General features: G+C 46.8%; 1 protein-coding gene across 1 annotated transcript in view; it reads right to left on the bottom strand.

The window, feature by feature from the left end:
* pcdh12 (protocadherin 12) overlaps positions 1–24,544 on the bottom strand; it is a 41,347-nt gene that overhangs the window by 8,842 nt on the left and 7,961 nt on the right. The window contains exons 2-4 of the mRNA XM_059990687.1: positions 20,307–21,685; positions 7,211–7,299; positions 5,105–5,271 (exon numbers count right to left, since the gene is read on the bottom strand). Coding sequence (XP_059846670.1) covers positions 5,105–5,271; positions 7,211–7,299; positions 20,307–21,685 — 1,635 coding nt within the window. The remainder of the gene's footprint in view (positions 1–5,104; positions 5,272–7,210; positions 7,300–20,306; positions 21,686–24,544) is intronic.

Consider the following 24,544-nt stretch of genomic DNA (forward strand, 5'->3'; position numbering starts at 1 on the left):
GACATGGGAATGTCACTGGCCATCCATCTCATAACACAAGACACTAGACATAGGTTACAGGACATGGGACACAGTTACCGGCCATCCATTCTCACCATAACACAGGTCACAGAACACAGAACATGGGTCAGCATAAGCAGTCCACTCTCAACAAAACAGGACATTGGACACAGTCACCGGCCGTTCATTCTCACCAAAACATCTGCGCCAGGTGTATCCAGATGCAGTCCTTAGAGTCCGTGTTAGGGAACTGAAGCTGCAGCTCGATGACCTTCGGCTTGTTAGGAAAAGTGAAGAGGTGGTAGACAGGAGCTGCAGGGAGGTGGTCACCCCAAGGCTACAGGAGACAGATAAATGGGGACCATCAGGAGAGGGAAGGGGAATGTTAGATAGGGAGAGCACCCCTGTGACAGTCCCTCTCAACAATAAGTACTCCATTTTGAGTATTGTTGGAGGTGGTGGGGGGGGGAACCTACCTGGGGGAAGCAACAGCAGCTGTGTGAGTCTGGCCCTGTGGCTCAGAAGGGTAGGGAACTGAAGAGGATGGCAGCAGTAATAGGGGACTCTATAGTTAGGGGGACAAATAGGTGATTCTGTGGATGCGAAAAAGAGACATGGATGATAGTTTGCCTCTCAGGTGCCACGGTCTGCCATGGTTCTGAACGTGTCCACAATATCCTGAAAAGAGCGTGAACAGCTAGAAGCCATGGTACATATTGTAGCAACTACATAGAAAATGGAAGGAGGTCCTGAAAGCAGAATACAGGGAGTTAGGAAGGAAGATGAGAAGCAGGACCTCAAGGATAGTAGTGTAATCTCAGGTTTACTGCCTTTGCCACGCAACAGTCAGGATAGGAGTAGAGTGAGGTGGTAGATGCAGGGTGGACAAAGGAGATGCAGTGGATGCTATTTACTTGGACTTTCAGAAGGCATTTGATAAGGTGCCACACATGAGGCTGCTTAACAAGATAAAATCCTATGGCATTACAGGAAAGATACTGGCATGGATAGAGAAATGGCTGATGGGCAGGAGGCAGTGAGTGGGAATAAAACAGACCTTTTCTGGTTGGCTGCCAGTGACTAGTAGTGTCCCTCAGGGGTCAGTATTGGGACCACAGCTTTTCACATTGTTTGTCAGTGATTTAGATAATGGAATTGATGGCTTTGTTTGCAGATGATATGATGATAGGTGGAGGGGTAGGTAGTGCTAAGGGAGCAATGTGATTACAGCAAGACTTAGACAAATTGGAAGAACGGGCAAAAAAGTGGCAGATGGAATACAGTGTTGGAAAATGTATGATAATGCATTTTGGTAAATGGAACAATATTACAGACTATTATCTAAATAGGGAGAAAATTCAAACATCATAGGTGCAGAGGGACTTAGGAGTCCTTGTGCAAGACTGCCAGGAGGTTAATTTACAGGTTGAGTTTGCGGTAAAGAAGGCAAATACAATGTTGGCATTCATTTCAAGGGGAATAGAATATAAGAGCAAGGAGATAATGCTGAGGCTTTATAAGACACTGGTCAGGCTGCACTTGGAATATTGTCAACATTTTTGGGCCCCGGATCTCAGTAAGGATGTGTTGTTAATGGAAAGAGTCCAGAGAAGGTTCATGAGAATGATCTGGGAATGAAGGGGTTAATATATGACAAGCTGCTTTGGGCCTGTACTCTCTGGAATTTATAAGGGATGTTTAGGGATCTCATTGAAACCTGTCAAATGTTGAAAGGACTGAATAGGGTGGATGTGGTGAGGATGTTTCCTATTGTGAGGGTGTCCTGAACTAAGGGCAAAGCCTCAAAATTGAGGGCAACCTTTAGAACAGAAGTAAAGATTTTTTTTGGTCAGAAAGTAGTGAATCAGTGGAATGCTCTGCCATGGACCGTGGGTATATTTAAAGTGAAAATTAATAGTTTCCTGATCAGTCAGGGCATCAAAGGATATGGTGAGAAGGCAGGTGCATGGGGTTGAGTGAGATCTGGGATCAGCCAAGATGGAATTGCGAAGCAGACTTGATGGGCTGAAAGGCCTAACTCTGCTCCCATGTCTTTGTTCTAACACAGGTCAGCACCAGCAGCCCATTTTCAGCAAGACATGGAATGCAGTTCGAAGTAGATTTACTATCAAGGATAGATGCTTCACTGATCCCAATGGAAAAGTACATATATGCCACCATATACAACCCTGAGATTCATTTTCTTGTGGGAATTCACAGTAAATACAAAGAAACACAGTAGAATCAATAAAAGACTGCACCCTACAGGATGGACAAACAACCAATGGGCAAAAGACAACAAACTGAGCAAATATAAAGGTAAAATATTAATAAAATTAATAAATATTGAGAACATGAGTTGAGGAGTCCTTGAAAGTGTGTCCATAGGTTTTGAAAACAGTTCAGTGATTGGGCAAGTGAAGTTATCCCCTCTGGTTCAGGAGCCTGATGGTTGAGGAGTAATAACTGTTCCCGAACCTGGTGGTGTGGGTCATAAGATTTTGCTGATGGCAGCAGTGAGAAGACAGCATGTCCTGGGAGGGAGGGGACACACTACATGGTCACCAGCAGCCCCTTCTCTGGGGCACACATGTGTGTTTTAAAACAGTCATTGAACACAGAAACAGGCCCTTCGGTCTAACTCACCAGGCCAACCAAGATAGTCCCATGGTCTGCATCCCTCTAACGTTTTCCATGTGCTTATCCGTGTGCGAACATGTCATTATTGTCCCTGTCTTGTAGCTTGTATCTGGCACCCTCTATGTGAAGCGGTTACCCCCAAAGTGTGAATGGGCTGCTGGTGCTGACCCATGAGCCAGGTTCCTTTTAAATCTTCCCCTTCTCACCTTAAACTTTTGCCCTCTAGTTTTAAAGTTCCTTTCCCTGGTGTGTGTTCACATGGCCCTAAGGTCACCCCTATGTCTCCTATGTTCCAAGGAATAACGACCTAGCTTGCCTGACCCTTCTCTCTCACTCTCTCTCCCTCACTCAAACTCTCTAGTCCTGGCAAATCTTGTTTCTTATCATTCTAGAATAAGAGGTTGAGCAAAGGGTTTATTAGGAGATGACATTTAAAATTAGAACATGTATGTCAAAACGCATAGTGAAATGTGTTGTTTGTGTCAGCAACTAACACAGTCCGAGGATGTAAGGCAGAGACCAGTGGGGTACCGCAAGGCTCGGTGCTGGGACCCCAGCTATTTACAAGATCCATTATTGGTTTAGATGAAGGGATTAAAAGTAACATTAGCAAATTTGCAGGTGACACAAAGCTGGGTGGCAGTGTAAAATGTGAGGAGGATGTTATGAGAATGCAGGGTGACTTGGACAGGTTGGGTGAGTGGGCAAATGTATGGCAGATGCAGTTTAATGTGGATAAATGTGAGGTTATCCACTTTGGCGCAAGAACAGGAAGGCAGATTACTATCTGAGTAAAGTTAGGAAAAGGGAAAGTATAACAAGATCTAGGTGTCCTTGTTCATCAGTCACTGAAAGCAAGCATGCAGGTACAGCAGGCAGTGAAGAAAGCTAATGGCATGTTGGCTTTTATTACAAGAGGAATTGAGTATAGGAGTAAAGAGGTCCTTCTGCAGCTGTACAGGGCCCTGGTGAGACTACACCTGGAGTATTGTGTGCAGTTTTGGTCTCCAAATTTGAGGAAGGACATTCTTGCTATTGAGGGAGTGCAGTGTAGGTTCATGAGATTAATTCCCAAGATGGCAGGACTGTCACATGTTGAAAGATTGGAGCAACTAGACTTGTATACACTGGAATTTAGAAGAATGAGAGGGGATCTGATTGAAACATATAATATTATTAAGGGATTGGACTTGCTAGAGGCAGGAAACATGTTCCCACTGATGGGGGAGTCCAGAACTAGAGGCCACAGTTTAAAAATAAGGGGTAGGCCATTTAGAACAGAGTTGAGGAAAAACTTTTTCACCCAGAGAGTGGTGGATCCGTGGAATGCTCTGCCTCAGGAGGTAGTGGAGGCCAATTCTCTGGATGCTTTCAAGAGAGAGTTAGGTAGAGCTCTTAAAGATAGTGGAGTCAAGGGATATGGGGAGAAGGCAGGATGATTGTGGATGATCAGTCATGATCACAGTGAATGGCGGTGCTGGCTCAAAGGGCTGAAAGGCATACTCCTGCACCTATTGTCTATTGTGCTGGGGGCAGCCCACAAGTGTCACCACACTTCCAGTGCCAACATAGCATGTCCATGACTCACTAACCCTAACTGGTACATCTTTGAGAAAACCGGAGCACCCAGAGGAAACCTATGTGGTCACGAGGAGAACGTAGAGATGGCAGTGAGAATCAAACCTGGGTCACTGGTACTGCAAAACATTACGCTACAGAGCATCCCTATTTATTCCATATTTTATTCTATTTTTAGACTATAACCCACAGTAATGTAGCAGTTAGCTGATGCTATTACAGCTCAGGGGATTCAGAGTTCGGAGTTAATTCCAGCATCAACTGTAGAGAGTTTGTATGTTCTCCCTGTGAGTGTGTGGGTCTAAAGACACTGGTTAGTAGGTTAATTGGTCATTGAAATTGCCCTGTGATTCGCCTTGGATTAGATCAGTGGGTTGCTGGGTGGTTCAGCCTGTTGAGCCAGAAGGGCTTGTTCTGCGCTGTATCATTAAATAAAAAATAATAAACAAACAGATAAATGAATAGAAAGTTGAGATCGACCCTGCATCCACCACTTCAACACTCACTCCACCCTCTTGAGTGAAGAATTTCCCCCTCAGGTTCCCCTTAAGTAACTCACCCTTAACCCTGTGGAAAAACCCTGCTGGTGTTTACCCCTCTTAATTTTATATACCTCCAAATCTCCAATCATTGTCCCATGTTCAGGGAATAAAATCATAAAATAAATGTCTAAAAAATGAAAAACAAAATCGTAAATTATTACATTAAAATTCTATGTAATGTGATTTTTGATGTGTTAATAGATTTATCTTTAAAACAGAGACAAAAAGATGATTAGGCCAGATACAGAGACCTGCTCCCTCGGCACCACCCTGTCACAAAGAAATTCAGCCAAATGTACATTGGCTCCCTTCTCCCCACTCGGTGTAGGACAGATGTCTCTCACCTGTCGGTGACGTCCAGCTCCCGCCGGCCAGCAGCTCACTCAGCCCATCCTCCAGCAGCTGGTCGATGGGTGATGTCCTTCCTCCATCGCTGTCGCTGTCTCCTTCCTCGCTCTCCCCCTGCCCGCTGTCCTTGAGGCTGCCTCTGTCTGCTTCAGGCATTGCACCCCTGCAGGGAAAAAGGGGGATACACTCTCAAGATCGACGGTCACAACACACCAAGTTACAGGGATGGTGGAAATAAATGGTGAGTGGTGAGATGGGGAGCAAGGTGGGGCAGGGAGTCCTCTGGGTCTTATTTCTCCAACCCTGGGAAAAAGAATATTCGGGCACCACAGTTACAGCTTAGGGTCTCTGAGTTGTGTTCAATTCTGCTGCTATCTACAAGTTCTTCCTCCCGGTACAATGCTCTGGTTTTCTCCCACAGTCCAAAGGTGTACCAATTGGTAAATTGTCCTGTGATTAGGCTGTACCTCTAAATAAACAAAACACAGATCACTACAACACAGTACAGACCCTTCAGCCCATGATGTTGTGCCCATCTGTTAACTTCTAAGATCAATCTAACCCTTCCTCCCACATTGCCCTCCATTTGTCTATCATCCATGTGCCTACCTAAGAGACTCTTAAATGTTCCTAATGTATCTGCCTCTTCCCCACCCTGATAGTGGATTCCACACACCCAATACTCTGCGTAAAAATCTACCTCTGACATCTCCCCTGTACTTTCCTCTAATCACCTTAAAATTATGCCCCTTTGTATTAGCCATTTCCACCCTGGGAAAAAGTCTTTGGCTGTCCACCTGATCTATGCCTCTTATCATCTTCTGCACCTCTACCAATTCAGCCCTCATCCTCCTTCTCTCCAAACAGAAAATCCCGAGCTCACTCAACCTCTCCTCATAAGACATCCTCTCTAATCCAGGCAGCATCCTGGTGAATCTCCACTGCACCCTCTCTAATCCAGGCAGCATCCTGGTAGATCTCCTCTGCACCCTCTCTAATCCAAGCAGCATCCTGGTAAATCTCCTCTGCACCCTCTCTAATCCAGGCAGCATCCTGGTGAATCTCCTCTGCACCCTCTCTAATCCAGGCAGCATCCTGGTAAATCTCCTCTGCACCCTCTCTAATCCAGGCAGCATCCTGGTGAATCTCCTCTGCACCCTCTCTAATCCAGGCAGCATCCTGGTAGATCTCCTCTGCACCCTCTCTAATCCAAGCAGCATCCTGGTGAATCTCCTCTGCACCCTCTCTAATCCAGGCAGCATCCTGGTAAATCTCCTCTGCACCCTCTCTAATCCAGGCAGCATCCTGGTGAATCTCCTCTGCACCCTCTCTAATCCAGACAGCATCCTGGTAAATCTCCTCTGCACCCTCTCTAATCCAGGCAGCATCCTGGTGAATCTCCTCTGTACTCTCTAAAGCTTCAAATCCGTCCTGTAATGAGGTGACCAGAACCAAGCACGACACTCCGAGTGTGGTGTAACCAGAGTTTTGTAAAGCTGCAACATTACTTTGTGACTCTTGAACTCAGTTCCCTGTCTAATGAAGACATACACCTTCTTAACCACCCTAGTAGTTTAGGAGTTAGCACAGCACTTTGCAGTGTCAGCTATCACTGATTGGGGTTCAAATGCTGCTGCTGTCAGTAAGGAGCTTATACACTTCCCCCATGCTCACATGGGCTTGCTCCTGTCTCCTGCCACACTCCAAAGACATATGGCTTAGTTACTGAATGGTCAGTAACTTGTGGACATGCTATGTTGGTGCCAGGACCATGATGACACTTGCAGGCTGCTCCCAGGTCTGTGTTGGTCATTGATGAAAACAAAGTATTTCACTGCATTTTTTGATGTATGTGACAAGTAAAGCTAATCTTAGAAATTTAAATGATAATCTTAAAAGCAAATAAATCTAATTTTTAAAAACTTTATCTTTTAAAATCTTTAAAAAACTAATATTTAAAAATGAACTACCCTATCAAATTGTGTGTTGATCCTGATGATCTTCTATACTTCTATAAGGTCACCTCATTCTCCAATGTTCCAATGAGTTACACACCATCCATCTCAAATGTCCTTTAACCTTCCTCAGCTCCAAGAACTTACCTGTAGTTTTTTAAATATTTATTTCCGCGAAAGTTTGGTCTGGCCTGGAACTTTCCCTGATGTAAAAGGGAGAGCAGCTGGGAGATTTGCTGTAGAACAGAAAGGAAAATCTGTAAACATGAGTTCTGCAGATGCTGAAAATCTGAGAGCAACACACACAAAATGCTGGAGGAACTCAGCAGGTCAGGCAGCGTCCATGGAGAGGAATAAACAGTCGATACTTTAGGCCGAGACACTTCATCAGGATTTGTGTCAGGGTTCACTAGGCCATTGCTCTCCTTTCAAAGGTCCTCCCAAAATGAACTAATCTAATTTTTATACTAACGTTAATTTATTTAGAGATACAGCTCAGAACAGACCCTTCTGGCCCTTCGAGCTGCACTGCCCAGCAACCTAGCTAATCATGGGACAATTTACAATGACCAATTAACCTAGTAACTCATGCATCTTTGGACTGTGGGAGGAAACGCACACAGTCATGGGGAGAACGTACAAATTCCTTACAGACAGCGACAGAATTGAACTCCAAACCCGACCCTCCTGAGCTGTAATACCCTCATGCTAACCGCTACATTACCTTAGCAGCCTAGATTCTAGGTTATTGTAGAGTTGTGGACACACTTACTGTAATTGATGAATGGATTCCAGGAGAGGTCAGCTGAACTGTGTTCACCCAGAGGGTAATCTGGTAAATTGTCACGTTGACCAAGGTACAATGAAAAGCTTTGTTTTGTATACCAACCATAGATTATTTCACTACTCAGTGCATTGAGGTAGAATGAGGGAAATCAGTAACAGAATGCAGAATGAAGTGTCACAGTTACAGAGAAAGTGCAGTGCAGGCAGACAATAACGTACAAATATCATAATGAGGTGGATTCAGGTTGAGAGTCCATCTTATCGTACTAGGGCACCATGGTAGCATCATGGTTTGTACACAGCAATTACAGCTCAAGCGCCAGAGTTTAGAGCTCAATTCCAATGCTGTCTGCCCTTCCTGTAAGAGGGCGAGTTGCCTCTAGGTGCTCCGGTTTCCTCCTACAGTCCAAAGACATTCCAACTTCAAAGCTCAAAGCAAGTTTATTACCAAACTACATATATCTCACCATATACAACTCTGAGATTCATTTTCTTGTGGGCATACTCAATAACTCTGTAATAGAATATTAACTATAATAATAATAATACCTCTATCATGTCTCCTCTCATCCTCCTTCTCTCCAAAGAGTAAAGCCCTAGCTCCCTTAATCTCTGATCATAATGCATACTCTCTAATCCAGGCAGCATCCTGGTAAATCTCTTCCGTACCCTTTCCAATGCTTCCACATCCTTCCTATACTGAGGCGACCAGAACTGGACACAGTACTCCAAGTGTGGCCTAACCAGAGTTTTATTGAGCTGCATCATTACCTCGCGACTCTTAAACTCCATCCCTCAACTTATGAAAGCTAACACCCCATAAGCCTTCTTAACTACCCATCTACCTGTGAGGCAACTTTCAGGGATCTGTGGACATGTATCCCCAGATCCCTCTGCTTCTCCACACTACCAAGTATCCTGCCATTTACTTTGTACTCTGCCTTGGATTTTGTCCTTCCAAAGTGTACCACCTCACACTTCTCTGGGTTGAACTCCATCTGCCACTTCTCAGCTCACTTCTGCATCCTATCAATGTCTCTCTGCAATCTTCAACAATGCTCTACACTATCCACACTACCAGAAACGTTTGTGTCGTCTGCAAACTTGCCAACCCACCCTTCTACCCCCACATCCAGGTCGTTAATAAAAATCACACAAAGCAGAGGTCCCAGAACCGATCCTTGTGGGACACCACTAGTCACAACCCTCCAATCTGAATGTACTCCCTCCACCACAACCCTCTGCCTTCTGCAGGCAAGCCAATTCTGAATCCACCTGGCCAAACTTCCCTGGATCCCATGCCTTCTGACTTCCTGAATAAGCCTACCGTGTGGAACCTTGTCAAATGCCTTACTAAAATCCATGTAGATCACATCCATTGCACTACCCTCATCTATATACCTGGTCACCTCTTCAAAGAACTCTATCAGGCTCGTTAGACACGATCTGCCCTTCACAAAGCCATGCTGACCATGATTCTCTAAATGCCCATAGATCCTATCTGTAAGAATCTTTTCCAACAGCTTTCCCACCACAGACGCAAGGCTCATTGGTCTATAATTACCCGGACTATCCCTACTACCTTTTTTGAACAAGGGGACAACATTCGCCTCCCTCCAATCCTCCGGTACCATTCCCGTGAACAACGAGGACATAAAGATCCTAGTCAGAGGTTCAGCAATCTCTTCCCTCGCCTCTTGGAGCAGCCTGGGGAATATTCCGTCAGGCCCCGGGGACTTATCCGCCCTAATGTATTTTAACAACTCCAACATCTCCTCTCCCTTAATATCAATATGCACCAGAACATCAACCTCAGTCATATTGTCCTCACCATCATCAAGTTCCCTCTCATTGGTGAACACTGAAGAGAAGTATTCATTGAGGACCTCGCTCACTTCCACAGCCTCCAGGCACATCTTCCCACTTTTACCTCTAATTGGTCCTACCTTCAGTTCTGTCATCCTTTCGTTCTTCACATAATTGAAGAATACCTTGGGGTTTTCCCTTTACCCTACTCGCCAAGGCCTTCTCTTGTCCCCTTCTTGTTCTCCTCAGCCCCTTCTTAAGCTCCTTTCTTGCTACCCTATATTCCTCAATAGACCCATCTGATCCTTGCTTCCTAAACCTCATGTATGTTGTCTTCTTCCACCTGACTAGATTTTCCACTTCACTTGTCACTCATGGTTCCTTCACCCTACCATTCTTTATCTTCCTCACCGGGACAAATTTATCCCTAACATCCTACAAGAGATCCTTAAACATCGACCACATGTCCATAGTACATTTCCCTGCAAAAACATCTTCCAATTCACACCTGCAAGTTCTAGCCTTATAGCCTCATAATTTGCCCTTCCCAATTTAAAATTTTCCTGTCTTCTCTGATTCTGTCCTTTTCCATGATAATGCTAAAGGCCAGGGAGCAATGGTCATTGTCCCCCAGATGTTCACCCACTGAGAGATCTGAGACCTGACCCGGTTCGTTACCTAATACTAGATCTAGTATGGCATTCCCCCTAGTCGGCCTGTCAACATACAGTGACAGGAATCCGTCCTGGATGCACTTAACAAACTCTGCCCTGTCTAAACCACTGGAACTAAGGAGGTGCCAATCAATATTAGGGAAGTTAAAGTCACCCATGATAACAACCCTGTTATTTATTTTCACCTTTCCAAAATCTGCCTCCCAATCTGCTCCTCGGTATCTCTGCTGCTACCAGGGGGCCTATAGAACACCCCCAACAGAGTAACTGCTCCCTTCCTGTTCTTGACTTCCACCCATATTGACTCAAAAGAGGATCCTGCTACATTACCCACCCTTTCTGTAGCTGTAATAGTATCCCTGACCAGTAATGCCACCCCTCCTCCCCTTTCCCCCCCTCTATCCCTTTTAAAGCATGAAATCCAGGAGTATTGCGAATCCATTCCTGCCCTGGTGCCAGCCAAGTCTCAGTAATGGCCACTACATCATAATTCCATATATGTATCCAAGCTCTCAGTTCATCACCTTTGTTCCTGATGCTTCTTGCATTGAAGTACACACACTTTAGCCCTTCTACCTTACTACCTTTACACCCTTTATTCTGCTGCTCTTTCCTCAAAGCCTCTCTATATGCTAGATCTGGCTTTACTCCATGCACTTCTTTCGCTGCTCTATTGCTCCAGGACCCATCCCCCTTGCAAATTAGTTTAAGTTCTCCCGAACCATGCTAGCAAACCTATCAGCAAGGATATTGCTCCCCTTCAAGTTCAGGTGCAACCCATCCAATCTGTACAGATCCCACCTTCCCCAGAAAAGATCCCAATGGTCCAAAAAGCTAAAACCCTGCCCCCTGCACCAACTCCTCAGCCACACATTCAACTGCCATCTCCTCCAATTGTTACCATCACTATCACGTAGCACTGACAGCAATCCTGAGAACGCCACCCTTGAGGTCCTGTTCTCCAGTCTTCTGAATAGTTCCCGAAACTCACACTTCAGGACCTCATCCCTCTTCCTGCCTATGTCGTTGGTACCAACATGTATCACGACTTCTGGTTGCTTTCCCTCTCGTACCAGGATGTCGTGCATCTGGTCAGAGACATCCCGGACCCTGGCACCCGGGAGGCAACAAACTATATGGGTGCCCTTCTCACATCCACAAAATCCCGTCTGTTCCCCTGACTATAGAGTCTCCAATGACGACAGCTCTCCTCTTCTCCGTCCCATCCTTCTGCACCACAGGATCAGATTCAGTGCCAGAGGCCCTGCCACCGTGGTTTACACCTGGTCGGTCATCCTCACCAACAGTATCCAGGACGGTAAACTTATTATTCAGGGGAATGGCTACAGGGGTGCTCTGCACTACCTGTCTACTCTCCTTCGCTTCCCCCCCCCCCCCCCCCCGGACTGTCACCCAACGACCTGCTTCCAGCAGCCTAGGTGTGACTACCTCCCTGTAGCTCTCATCTATGACTGCCTCATTCTCCCTAATGAGTCGAAGGTCATCCAGCTGCTGCTCCAGATTCCTCACACAGTCTTCTATATCGCCCAGCCGCATGCACTTCTGGCAGATGTGACTCTGCGGGAGAGGGGAGTCCCCTCAAGACTGCCACATCTCACAGGAGAGGCACATCACCATCTCAAGAGGCATTGTAAAGACTAACTGGGAACAAGCTCGTCCTGTGCCTCTTCTCGTCGAAGCCTCTCAAATCTCCATTCACTCACTGGCTGCTCTGCTTGAGCTACCCCTCTATTTATTTGTTTGAGCTTTTCAAACTGCTTTGTCACCTGACCTCAATTACCCAATCAGCTGCTTTCTGCTGAGTCTGAGCTATTCAAATCTTGATTGACTTGATTGCACAGTCCAAATGCCAAATCTGCCAGAATCTCTCGAGTCAAAGCCTCAAAGCTCCCCCCGCCCCTCACTGGCCCACTCACTCATTGGCCACTTTCTGCACAAAATACTCCAAATTGTCTTAAACAACTTCACCCCATCTATACCCCAAATATATTGATTTATTACAGACTAGAAGTCTACCCTGTGTGTCAGTGCCCAGGATGCTTCACCCTGAGAGGCTGAATGTCTTCTACACCCGGTTTGATGTGCAGACGAAATGCCGGCAGGGAAGGCATCCAGCTCAAACCGAGTTATCCAGATTGTGGATGACACATCAGTGGTTGGCCTTATCAAGAACGATGAGATGGTGTATAGAGAGGAAGTGGAGCAGCTGGTGGATTGGTGTGAGAAGGACAATCCAACCCTGAAAGTGGAGAAGACAAAGGAAATCACTGTGGACCTCAGGAAGGTGCAGACGAACCATTCCCCTCTGCAAATACATGGCTCCTCTGTAGAGAGAGTTAAATGCACCAGGTTCCTGGGAGTTCACATCATGGATTACCTCACCTGGTCCCTTAATATCACCTCCCTAAACAAGGCACAGCACTGCCTCCACTTCCTAAGACTGAGGGAAGCAAGACTCCCAGCCTCCCATCTTCACAGCATGGAGCACCATTGAGAGCATCCTGACAAGATGCATCTCCATCTGGCATGTCAGACCAGAAGACCCTACAAAGAACTGCAAGAACAGCTGAGAAGATCACTGGGGTCTCCCTACCATCCATTGGAGACATTTATCAGGAGAGCTGCTTATACAGGGCCCTTAGTATTATTAAGGATCCCACCCATCCATCCAGCATCCTCTTTGGCTTTCTACCATCAGGCAGGAGATGGGATGGGAAACAGCTTCTTTCTCTAGGCCATTAGGGTTCTGAGTCTCTCGGTCACCTCGTGTTCAGAGTGTCACTGGTTAACCAGTTCCATCACAGTATTTAATAACACTTTGGTTTGTTATTTATGTGTGATTCAGCTGTAGATTTTATCCTTCATAAATTATTGTGTTATGTGCACTACTGTGCTTTACACTCTGGCTCAAAGAAACATTATCTCGTCTCTATATACTGTACATTATATGGTTATATATGTTATATACATGTATAAAGTTAAATTACAATAAACTTATGAAGGCCAATATGCCAAAAGCTTTCTTTATGACCCTATCTACCTGTGGCGCCACTTTCAACGAATTATGTACCTGTATTCCCAGATCCCTTTGTTCTACCAACTCCTCAGTGCCCCACTGTTCACTGCGCAAGACCTCAAAACCTCACACTTGTCTGCATTAAACTGCATCTGCCATTTTTCGGCCCATTTTTCCAGTTGATGCACATCCCTCTGCAAGCCATGATAGCCTTCCTCACTGTCCACTACACCCCCAATCCTGGTGTTGTCCGCAAATTTGCTGCTCCAATTAACCACATTATCTTATCATCCAGATCATTGATATAGATGACAAACAACAAAGCACACAGCATCAATCCCTGCAGCACATCACTTGTCGCAGGCCTCCAGTCAGAGAGGCAACCCTTTACTACCACTGTCTGGCTTCTCCCACAAAGCCGATGTCTAATCCAATTTACTACCTCATCCTGAATGCTGAGCGAGTGAACCTTCTCGACCAGCCTCCCACTGAGGACCTTACCAAATGCCTGACTGAAATCCATGTCGACAACATCCACTGCCTTGCTTTCATCCACTTTCCTGGTAAGTTCCCCAAAAAGCTCTACAAAATTGGTTAGACATGACCCACCATTTCATATTGGCTGATCCAATTTTCCTCTCAGCCCCAATCTCCTGAGTTCTCCATGTATCTCACAACTGCTGTCACACACAGCTCCAATCTGCTGATCAAATTCGCAGATGACACGACTTTGATCAGCCTTATTTCTAGAAGTGATGAGACAGGCTACAGAATAGAGTTTGACACCTTAGCAGTGGTGTCAAGATAACAAGCTCTTCATCAATGTTCAAAGAGCTGATTGTAGACTACAGGAGGAACAGAGACAGGCTTTCCCCAATCAACATCAATGGCACTACAGTTGAGCGGGTGAGTAGTTTCAAGTTCCTCGGTATACACATCACTGAAGCTCTCACCTGGACTGTACACACAGGCTTTGTGGCAAAAAAGCACAACAGCATCTCTTCCATCTCAGGTGAGTGAAGAAGTTAGGCATGAGCCCCCAAATTCTCAAGACCTTCTACAGGGGCACCATTGAGAGCATCTTGACTGGCTGTATCACTACCTGGTACAGGAACTGTACCAACCTTGATCTCTGGGCAGTGCAGAGAGTGATACAAACAGCCCATCACATCTGTGGATGCCAACTTCCCTCCACTGAGGACATTGATAGCAGCAGGTGCAGAAAGGTGGCCAGGAAGATTATCAGGGACGCCAGTCACCCAACCATAAACTGTTTCAGCTGCTTGTCTGGCAAACAGTGCCACAGCTTTGAAGCCAGGACCAACAGGCTACAGGACGGTTTCTTTCTACAAGCAATTAGACTTCTAAACTCATATGTCTGTACATTGCAACGGAGTCATAACGCAAAGATTCTTACTCCATACGCTCGGTCCGCCAGAGAAAGCAGGATCTCCCAGTGGCCACATATTTTAATTCCACGTCCCATTCCCATTCTGATATGTCTAACCATGGCCTCCTCTACTGTCAAGCTGAAGCCACACTCAGGTTGGAAGAACAACACCTTATATACCGGCTGGGTAGCCTCCAACCTGATGGCATGAACATTGACTTCTCTAACTTCCGTTAATGCACCTCCTCTCCTTCTTACCCCATCCCTGACATATTTAGTTGTTTGTTTTTTTCTCTCTCTCTGCCCTCCACTTTGCCTGTTCTCCATCTCCCTCTGGTGCTCCCCCCCCCCCTTTCTTTCTCCCTAGGCCTCCCGTCCCATGATCTTTTCCCTCCTCCACCTCTGTATCCCTTTTGCCAATCACCTTTCCAGCTCTTAGCTTCATCCCACCCCCTCTGGTCTTCTATCATTTCACATTTCCCCCTCCTACTTTCAAATCTCTAAGTATCTTTCCTTTCAGTTACTCCTGACAAAGGGTCTGAACCCGAAATGTCGACAGTGCTTCTCCTATAGATGCTGCCTGGCCTGCTGTGTTCCACCAGCATTTTGTGTGTGTTAGTCCCTTATGTTGTGGGATGGATGCGAGATTTAAATAAATTCAATTCAAATATCCCTTCATGCCCCGACTAATCGAAACTCTATCAACCTCTGCCTTAAATATACATAACGACTCCAGCATCCAAAGCTGCCTGTGGCAACAAATTCCACAGATTCACCACTCCACTCTCTAGCTAAAGAAATTCCTCATCTCCATTCTAAAATTTGTAATCTCCTCAAACAATTCCAACAGGTTCGTCAGGCAACATTTTCCCTAAAGGAAACTATGCTGACTTTGTCCTATCTTGTCCTGTGTCACAAAGTACTCCATAACCTCATCCTTAACAATTGACTAAAACATCTCACACCACTAACGTCAGGCTAAGTAGTCCATAGCCCTTCTGCTGCCTTTCTCCTTTCTTAAAGAGTGGAGTGACATCTGCAACTTTCCAGTCCTCTGGCACCATGCCAGAGTCCAATGATTTTTGAAAGATCATTACTAGTGCCTCCACAATCTCTACTGCTACCTCTTTCAGAACCCTAGGGAGCAGTTCATCTGGTCTGGGAGATTTCCATACATTCAAGTCGTTCAATTTTTTGAGCACTTTCTCCATTGTAATAGTAACTGCACTCATTTTTCTTCCCTCACACCGTCCAACATCTGGCACACTGCTAGTATGTTCCACAGTGAAGACTGATGCAAAATACTCACTTAGTTCATCTGCCATCTCCTTGTCCCCCATTATTATTTCTCTAGTCTCATTTTCAAACAGTCCTATATTCACTCTCATCTCTCTTTTATTTTTATATATTTTTTACTATCCACTTCAGTACTGTTTGCTAGCTTGCTTTCGTATTTCACCTTTTCCCTCATAATGATTCTTTTGGTTGCTTTCTGTCGGTTTTTAAAAGCTTCCCAATCCTCCATCTTCCCACAAATTTTTGCTTTGTTGTACGCCCTGTCTTGCTTTTACATTAGTTTTGACTTCCTTTGTCAGTCTTGGTTGTAGTATTTTCCCATTTGAGGATTTCTTTGCTTTTGGGATACATCTATCCTACATCTTCCTCATTTTTCCCAGAAAATCATCTATTGCTGCTCCACTGTCATCCCTGCCAGCATCTCCTTCCAATTTACTTTGGCCAGCTCCTCTCTCATACCAGAATAATTCCCTTTACTCCACTGAAATACTGCCTTGCCCAACTTTACTATCTACCTCTCAAATTTCAAGTTGAACTCAATCACATTGTGATCACTGCCATCTAAGAGTTCTTCTGCCTTAAGCTCCCTAATCACTTCCAGTTCATTACATAACACCCAATCCAGTATAGCTGATCGCCTAGTAGGCTCAATGATAAACTGCTCTAAAAAGCCACCTCATAGGCATTCAACAAATTAATTATCGAGATCCATTACCAACCTGATTTTCCTAATCTACCTGCACATTAAAATCTCCCATGACTACCATAACATTCCCCTTTTACACACCTTTTCTATTTCCCATTGTAATCTGCAGCTACTGCTTGGAGGCCTGTATATAACTGCAGTCAGGGTCCTTTTACCCTTGCAGTTTCTTAATTCAACCCACAAGGATTCAACAATTTGACTTCATTCTTTACCAGCAGAGCCACACCACCTCCTCTGCCTATCTTCCTATTCCTCCGATACAATGCGTAAACTTGGACATTAGCTCCCAACTATAACCATCCTTCAGCCATAATTCAGTGATGGCCACAGCATCATACCTGACAATCTGTAAAAGTGCAACAAGATCATCCACCTTATTTTGTATACTCCAGGCATTGAAATATAACTCTTTGCTACCCTTTTTGATTCTGCATCCCTAATGCACTGATACTCACCCTGCTGGCTGCAATTATGTCCTATCGTCTGCCTGCCCTTCCTGACAGTCCGACTGCATGCTATCTTTGCCTTTTAACCATCTGTCTTACCCCGAGTCCCTTCACCCCGGCTCCCATCCACCTGCCACATTAGTTTAACACCCACCCCCCAACAGCTCCAAAAAACCTCCCCACAAGAATATTGGTCCCCCTCAGGCTCAGGTGCAACCTGCCATTTTTTGTACAGGCCAGGCCCCCCTCAGAAGAGATCCCAATGATTTAAGAACCTGAAGCCCTGCCCCCTGCAACAGCTTCTCAGCCATGCATTTATCTGCCAAATCATCCTACCCTCACTGGCTCATGGCACAGGAAACAATACAGAAATTACTGCCCTGGAAGTCCTGCTTCTCAGCTTTCTGCCTAGCTCTCTAAATTCACTCTTCAGGACCTCTTTGCTTTTCCTTCCTATGTCATTAGTATCAATGTCTACCAAGACATCTGGCTGCTCTCCCTTCCTCTCCAAAATGCTGTGGATGTGATCTGAGATGTCCCTGTCCCTGGCACCTGGGAGGCAACACACCATCCGGGTGTCCCATTCATGTCCACAGAATCTCCTGTCTGTTGCCCTCACTATTGAGCCCCCTATCACTACTACTCCCCTCTTCTCCCTCTTTCCCTTCTGCACCACAGACCCATACTCAGTGCCAGTAACCTGGTCTCTGTGGCATTCTCCTGAGAGGCCATCACCACAATAGTATCCCAAAAGGTATTGTTGAGAGGAACAGCTATGGGGCGCTCACCTCTCTAGACAGTCATCCAGCTACCCAGTGACTACTTCCCTGTAACTCTGATCGATGATCTCCTCACTCTCCCTTTATTCCCACTCTTTGCCTCCTGCCATTCAGCCACTGCTTTATCCATGCTAGAATCTTTCCTGTAATACCTCAGGGGCTCGTAGCTTGTTGAACAGCCTCATATCTGACATCTTGTCAGAGGCCTTCTGAAAATCCAAGTACACAACACCCTGATTTGCCTCAGGTTAGCGAACATCTCCTCTGTAATCTGTACAGGGTCCATGGAGTTGATGCCACTTCTATAGACTCAGCATCCATCTCCTGTGATGCATTTAAAATCTCTCTCATCTGGCTCCACACATGGATTCTGAACATCAGTAGAGATCGTAAAACGCACCAAACTTCTTGGTGTTCACCTGGCAGAGAATCTCACCTGGTCCCTCAACACCAGCTCCAGCAAAGAAAGCCCAGCAGCATCTCTACTTTCTGCGAAGGCTGAGGAAAGTCCATCTCCCACCCCCCATCCTCATCACATTCTACAGGGGCTGTATTGAGAGCATCCTGAGCAACTGCACCACTGCCTGGTTCGGAAATTGCACCATCTTGGATCGCAAGACCCTGCAGCAGATAGTGAGGTCAGCTGAGAAGATCATCGGGGTCTCTCTTCCCGCCATCACGGGCATTTACACTACACACTGCATCCCCAAAGGAAACAGCATTATGAAGGACCTCATGCACCCCTCATACAATCTCTTCTCCCTCCTGCCATCTGGGAAAAGGCTCCGAAGCATTCGGGCTCTCACGACCAGACTATGTAACAGTTTCTTCCCCCAAGCTATCAGACTCCTCAATACCCAGAGCCTGGACTGACACCTTGCCCTATTGTCCTGTTTATTATTTATTGTAATGCCTGCACTGTTTTTGTGCACTTTACGCAGTCCTGTGTAGGTCTGTAGTCTAGTGTAGCTTTCTCTGTGTTGTTTTTATTACGTAGTTCAGTCTAGTTTTTGTACTGTGTCATGTAAACCATGGTCCTGAAAAACGTCTCATTTTTACTATGTACTGTACCAGAAGTTACTGTCGAAATGACAATAAAAGTGACTTGACTAGACAATCTTCCAGAGGACTAATTTTGTCCCTTGCAATCCTTTTGCTCTTAACACATCCACAGAATCCCTTAGGATTGCGAGTGCAACCTCATGCCTTCTTTTACACTCCCTGATTTCTTCCTCAAGCATTCTCTTGCATTTCTTATACCCCATAAGCACCTGCCTACACCTTTTTTCTCTCTCTTGAAAGCTAAGGTTCCCTTGTTAACTTTACCTTTTATTCTGACAGGCACATACAAGCTTTTTACTCTCAAAATTTCATATTTGAAGGCCTCCCACTTCCCAAGTACACCTTTGCCAGAAAACAGCCCGTTCATACTTGGCAGATTATTTCTGATACCATCAAAATTGTCTTTTCTCAAATTTAGAGTTTCTGCCTGGGACCAGAGCTATCTTTTTCCATATTAGTTTGAAACTACTGACATTGGGGTCACTGGGTGCAGAGCGTTTCCCTGCACAAACTTCTGTCACCTGCTCTGTCTCATTCCCCTACAGCAGATCCACTGTCACACTCTCTCAGTGGGACTACCTACTGATGAATTAAACTTTCCTGAACACATCTGACAAACTCTATTCCATCTAGTCCTTTTACAGTATGGGATTCCCAGTCACTATGTGAAAAGTTAAAATCACACCCCCCCCCCTTTAACCCTTCCCGTTCCGTCAAGTCTGAAGTTTGAGTGAGCTCTTTCTGGAGTGATGGTGAAGGAGAGGGGGCTTAATAGACGTGTAGAGATGTTATGAGGCATAGATCGAGCGGCTAGCCAGAGACTCCCCCACCCCGCAGACGCTAGGCTAATACCGGGGGAATAATTTTAAGGTGATTAGAGGAAAGGGGTGTCAGAGGTAGTTATTTTTACAGAGTGGTGGGTTTGTGGAACGCGCTGCCAGTGCTGGTGGTGGGGGCAGGCACATTAGAGACTCTTGATAGACACATGGATGATAGAAAATTGGAGGGATGTGTAGGAGGGAAGGGTTAGTTTGATCTTAGAGTGGGTTAAAACGTCGGCACAACATTGTGGGCCCAAGACCCGGCAAATGGGACGCGTTTATCAGAGAATCGTGGTGGTACAGACCGATTAAACCAAGGGGCCTATTTCCGTACTGCCCTGACCCATATCGGGAAGTGCCCAACAGTTTAAACCTCCCTCCTCACTCCCGTCCATGGAGGCGATACCGGCAGCGGATGGAGCGCCCAGTAACCCTCTCACCTGAATGTGCGGAGAGCCGGCGGCCAGGTCCAGGTAGCCATCGGGACAACTGACCCTGGACAATCGGACGAGCTCCCGCAGCAGCTGTCGGTGCCGGGGATCCGGTTCCCCGCGGGGGACGTCTGGCTGGCGCTCTGGCGGCTCGGTGCGGGAACGCTGAAGCAGAGTGATGTCGGTCTTCTGTATCCGCCGCTCGGGGCGGCGGGGCTGCTGCCGATAGTCGGTCTCCGCCCTCCGGCAATTGTAGGCGCCGCCGTCCCTCCGCCGCCGCCGCCTACCGCAAACCGCCCACCACACCAGCAGCACCGGCAGGATTGTCCCGCAAACGGCGCCCAGGGCGATGCCGGTCAACACCGGCCGGCCAAGACTCGTGCTGGTCGCCGCCGCCACGAATGAGATAGTCAGGACAGTGCTGGCCGAACGACTGGGGGTGCCCCGGTCACGGACCCGCACGGTCGCCCGCCACTCCCGTTCCAGCAGGTGGCTGACACCGCACACGTTGGCTCGCAGCTCCCCGCCGCTGTCCAACTGGAAGACGCCGCTCCCGTCGCCTTCTTCCGCCGCCAACTCGTACACCAGCTCCCCGTTGTGACCGGAATCGGCGTCCTCCGCTTTCAGCACCGTGACCGGCAGCAGCAGTCCCCGTCCTCCCGGCGGCGCCCCGTCAGCGCACCCGCCACCTACTCCCGCCACCGTCAGCCGACGCTCCACCGGCGCCGTGAACATCGGGCTGTTGTCGTTCAGGTCGCCCACATCCAGGCGCACGGGCACAGTGGAGCGCGCGGGCGGGTGGCCGCCGTCGCGCGCCTCCACCACCAGGTCCAGGCGCTGCGCGCGCTCGTGGTCGAGCGGCGCCACCGAGTAGATGGCGCCGCTGGTCGGGTGCACGGCAAGCGGCCACGGCACCGCCGGGCTCACGATGGAGTATGTGACTCGCCCGTTGGCGCCCAAGTCCCGGTCCGACGCCGCCACCGTCAGGATGGTGCGGTTGGAGGGATCGTTCTCTATCACCAGCGCCCGGTAAGCGCTCTGATCGAAAACCGGCGGGTTGTCGTTCTCGTCCGTCAGTCGAATGGTGAGGCTGGCGGGGCGCCCGCTCCAGGTGCCGCTTTCGGTAATCAGCGTCAGGTTGTACTCGGCCCGCTGTTCCCGGTCCAGAGCGGAACGGGTCACCAAAATTAATCTGCCTCCCGGTGCCCGCTGCAGCCCGAAGCTGCCGCCGTCCGGTCCTGCCTCCAGCCGGCACTCCACGCCCACCCCCTGTGCTTCCACCACGGCCACGGCCGCTCCCTCAGTCAACCCCTCCGGTATGTGTAGCAGCAGTTCCCGAGTGGTCGATGGCAACAGAGAGGTCTCCGCATCGTCCGGGAGCTCCGGTGCTGGAAGGGAAAAGAAACGTGTTGGTCTTAACGCCTGCATTTGTATAGCGCCAATAACATAGGAAATGTCCAAGGGAGATGTTGTCCACATGCATTTTAGGACAGCCTCTCCCAAGAAACATACACCAAGAACAGTATAGCACCCACAATGTTATGTCGACCCATATGAATCTCCTCTGCGCCTTCTCTATTCCATAGCCTTCCTATAAGGAAGCGAACAACCGAACACAATACTCCAACCAGGGACTTATAGAGCTGGCAGAGGGTGGTCAGTCTGTGGAAGTTATGTAGGCCTTGTCATTGGGTTTTTTTTTTAAAAGCCAAAGTTGATAGGTTCATAATTAGGGCGCCAAAGGTTACTGGGAGAAGGCAGGAGAATGGGGTTGAGATAATAAATCAGCCATGATGGAATGGTGGAGCAGACTTGATGGGCCAAATGGCCTAATTCTGCTATGTCTTATGGTCTTATATCAAACTACTCCATTATCAATCTAACCCTTCACTACAGGGATAGTCAACATGATTTTGAGGGGCAGGTCATGACTCGTGAGCTTGATTGATGAAGGTAGAGGAAGGTAGAGCTTGATTGATGTGGTGTATATGGATTTTAGTCAGGAATTTGACGAGGTCCCCCATGATAGGCTCATTCAGAAAGATAGGACCCTGGGAAACTTGGCTGTGTGGATTCAGAATCAGCTCGCCTATAGGGTGGTTGTAAATGCAGTATATCCTGCCTGGAAATCAGTGACCAGTCATTTTCCACAGAGATTTGTTCAGGGATCTCTGCTCTTTATCTTTATAAATAACTAGGATGAGGAAGTGGAAGGGTGGATTAGTAAATTTGCAGGTGACATGAAAGTTGGTGGAGTTGTGGTTCGTGTAGAAGGTTGTTGTAGTTTACAACAGAACATTGATAGGATGCAGAGTTGCGCTGAGGTGTGGCAGATGGTGTTCAATCTGGAAGAGTGTGAAGTGATTCAATTTTGAAGGCAGAATACAGGGGTTAGTGGCAGAATTATTTGCACTGTGGAGAAATAGGCATCTTGGGGTCCACATCCATATATCCCTCAAAGTTGCTGTACAAGTTGACAGGGTGGTTAAGAAGGTGTACGGTGTGTTGGCCTTCATTAATCAAGGGATTGAGTTCAAGAGCCATGAGGTAATGTTGCAGCTCTATAAAACCCTGGTTAGACCACACTGGAATATTCAAGTTGTCTCATTACAGGAAGGATATGGAAACTTTAGAGAGGGTGCAGAGGAGATTTACCAGGATGCTGCGTGGAATAGAGCGTGTCTTCTGAGGACAGGTTAAATGAGCTGGGGCTTTTCTCTTTGGAGAAAAGGGGAATGAGAGGTGACTTGATAGAGGTGGACAAGATGATAAAAGGTGTGGGTGGCCAGATTCTTTTAACCAGGGTGGAAATTGTTAATATGAAGGGGCATAACTTTCAGATGATTAGAGGAAAGTATAGGGGTGATGTCAGAGGTAGGTTTTTGTTTACACAGAGAGAGATAGGTGCGTGTAATCCGTTGCCAGGTTTGGTGGCAGAACACATGTTAAGGACATTTAACAGCCTCTTAGATAAGTGCATGGATGATTTTTTAATAAGTTAAGGACTTCATGGGAGGAAAAGGTTAGATTGATCTTGGGCTGAAGGGCCTGTACTGTGCTATGTTCTATATTCTACGTCTCTCAGCTCCAAAGACCCGGGCTCAATCCTGTCTGTGTGGAGTTTTCAATTCCACTTCTGACATGATGTGTTCCCTCTGGGTGCTCTGGTTCCAAGGACATATGGGTTAAGGTTAGTTAGTTGTGAGCTTGCTACGTTGGCACCAGAAATACTGTGTTGGTTGTTGACACAAATTACACATTTGTAATATATGTTTCAATGTACATGTGACAATTAAAGCTAATCTTTAGTTTTGCATTCAGTTTACCAACATCCTTGTGCCTTAAACACCTGGTCTAATACTCTCTATTCCTTGTGAAGAACCCCTACCACCAACCCACAATCTTTCTGAATAACTACCATCAGGAAGGAGGTACAGGAGCAACAGGTCTAGGACCGCCAGACTGGGTAACAGCTTCTTCCCTCGGGCTGTGAGACTAATGAATACCCTGCCACCACTGAGGTCTTGTCACTAGGACGGCGAGCTGTTTACCGTTTACCTGGGCTGCGCACTTCACGTGCATTTTGGATTATATTTAATTGACTTATTTGTGGTAACACTGTTTGTGTCCCATGTGTGGGTGACGTCGTTTCATTTGGCTGTATAAATGAACAATCAGAAGAAACTAAACTTGAACTTGAAATTGAATTTAAGTGCACTCCAAAGTGTTTCTTAAATGTTCTCTGGTTCCACCACCCCCTCAGTAAGTGCAGTCTAAGAATAAAACACAGAACATTACAGCACAGTACAGGTCCTTCGGCCCACAATGTTGTGCCAACCTTTTAACCTACTCTAAGATCAATCTAATCCTTCCCTCCCACAAAACCCTCCATTTTTCTATCATCCATGTGCCTGTCTGAGAGCCTCTTAAATGTCCCTGATGTATCTGCCTTGACCATTATCTATGGCAGTACGTTCCACACACCAATCGCTCACTCAACCTATTCTTATAAGACATGCTCTCTGAACTAGGCAATAGCCAGGTAAATCTCCTCTGCACCCTCTCTAAACCTTCCACATCCTTTCTATAATAAGACCATAAGATATAGGAGCAGAATTAGGTAGGCCATTGAGTCTGCTCCACCATTTTTCCTCTCAGCCCCAATCTCCTCCCTCCTCCTCTCATCTCTTATGCCCTGACTAATCAAGAACCTATCACCCTCTGCCTTAAATATACATAAAAACTTG

This window comes from Hypanus sabinus, chromosome 15 (genome assembly GCF_030144855.1).
Source record: "Hypanus sabinus isolate sHypSab1 chromosome 15, sHypSab1.hap1, whole genome shotgun sequence".
Classification (NCBI taxonomy): Eukaryota; Metazoa; Chordata; class Chondrichthyes; order Myliobatiformes; family Dasyatidae; genus Hypanus; species Hypanus sabinus.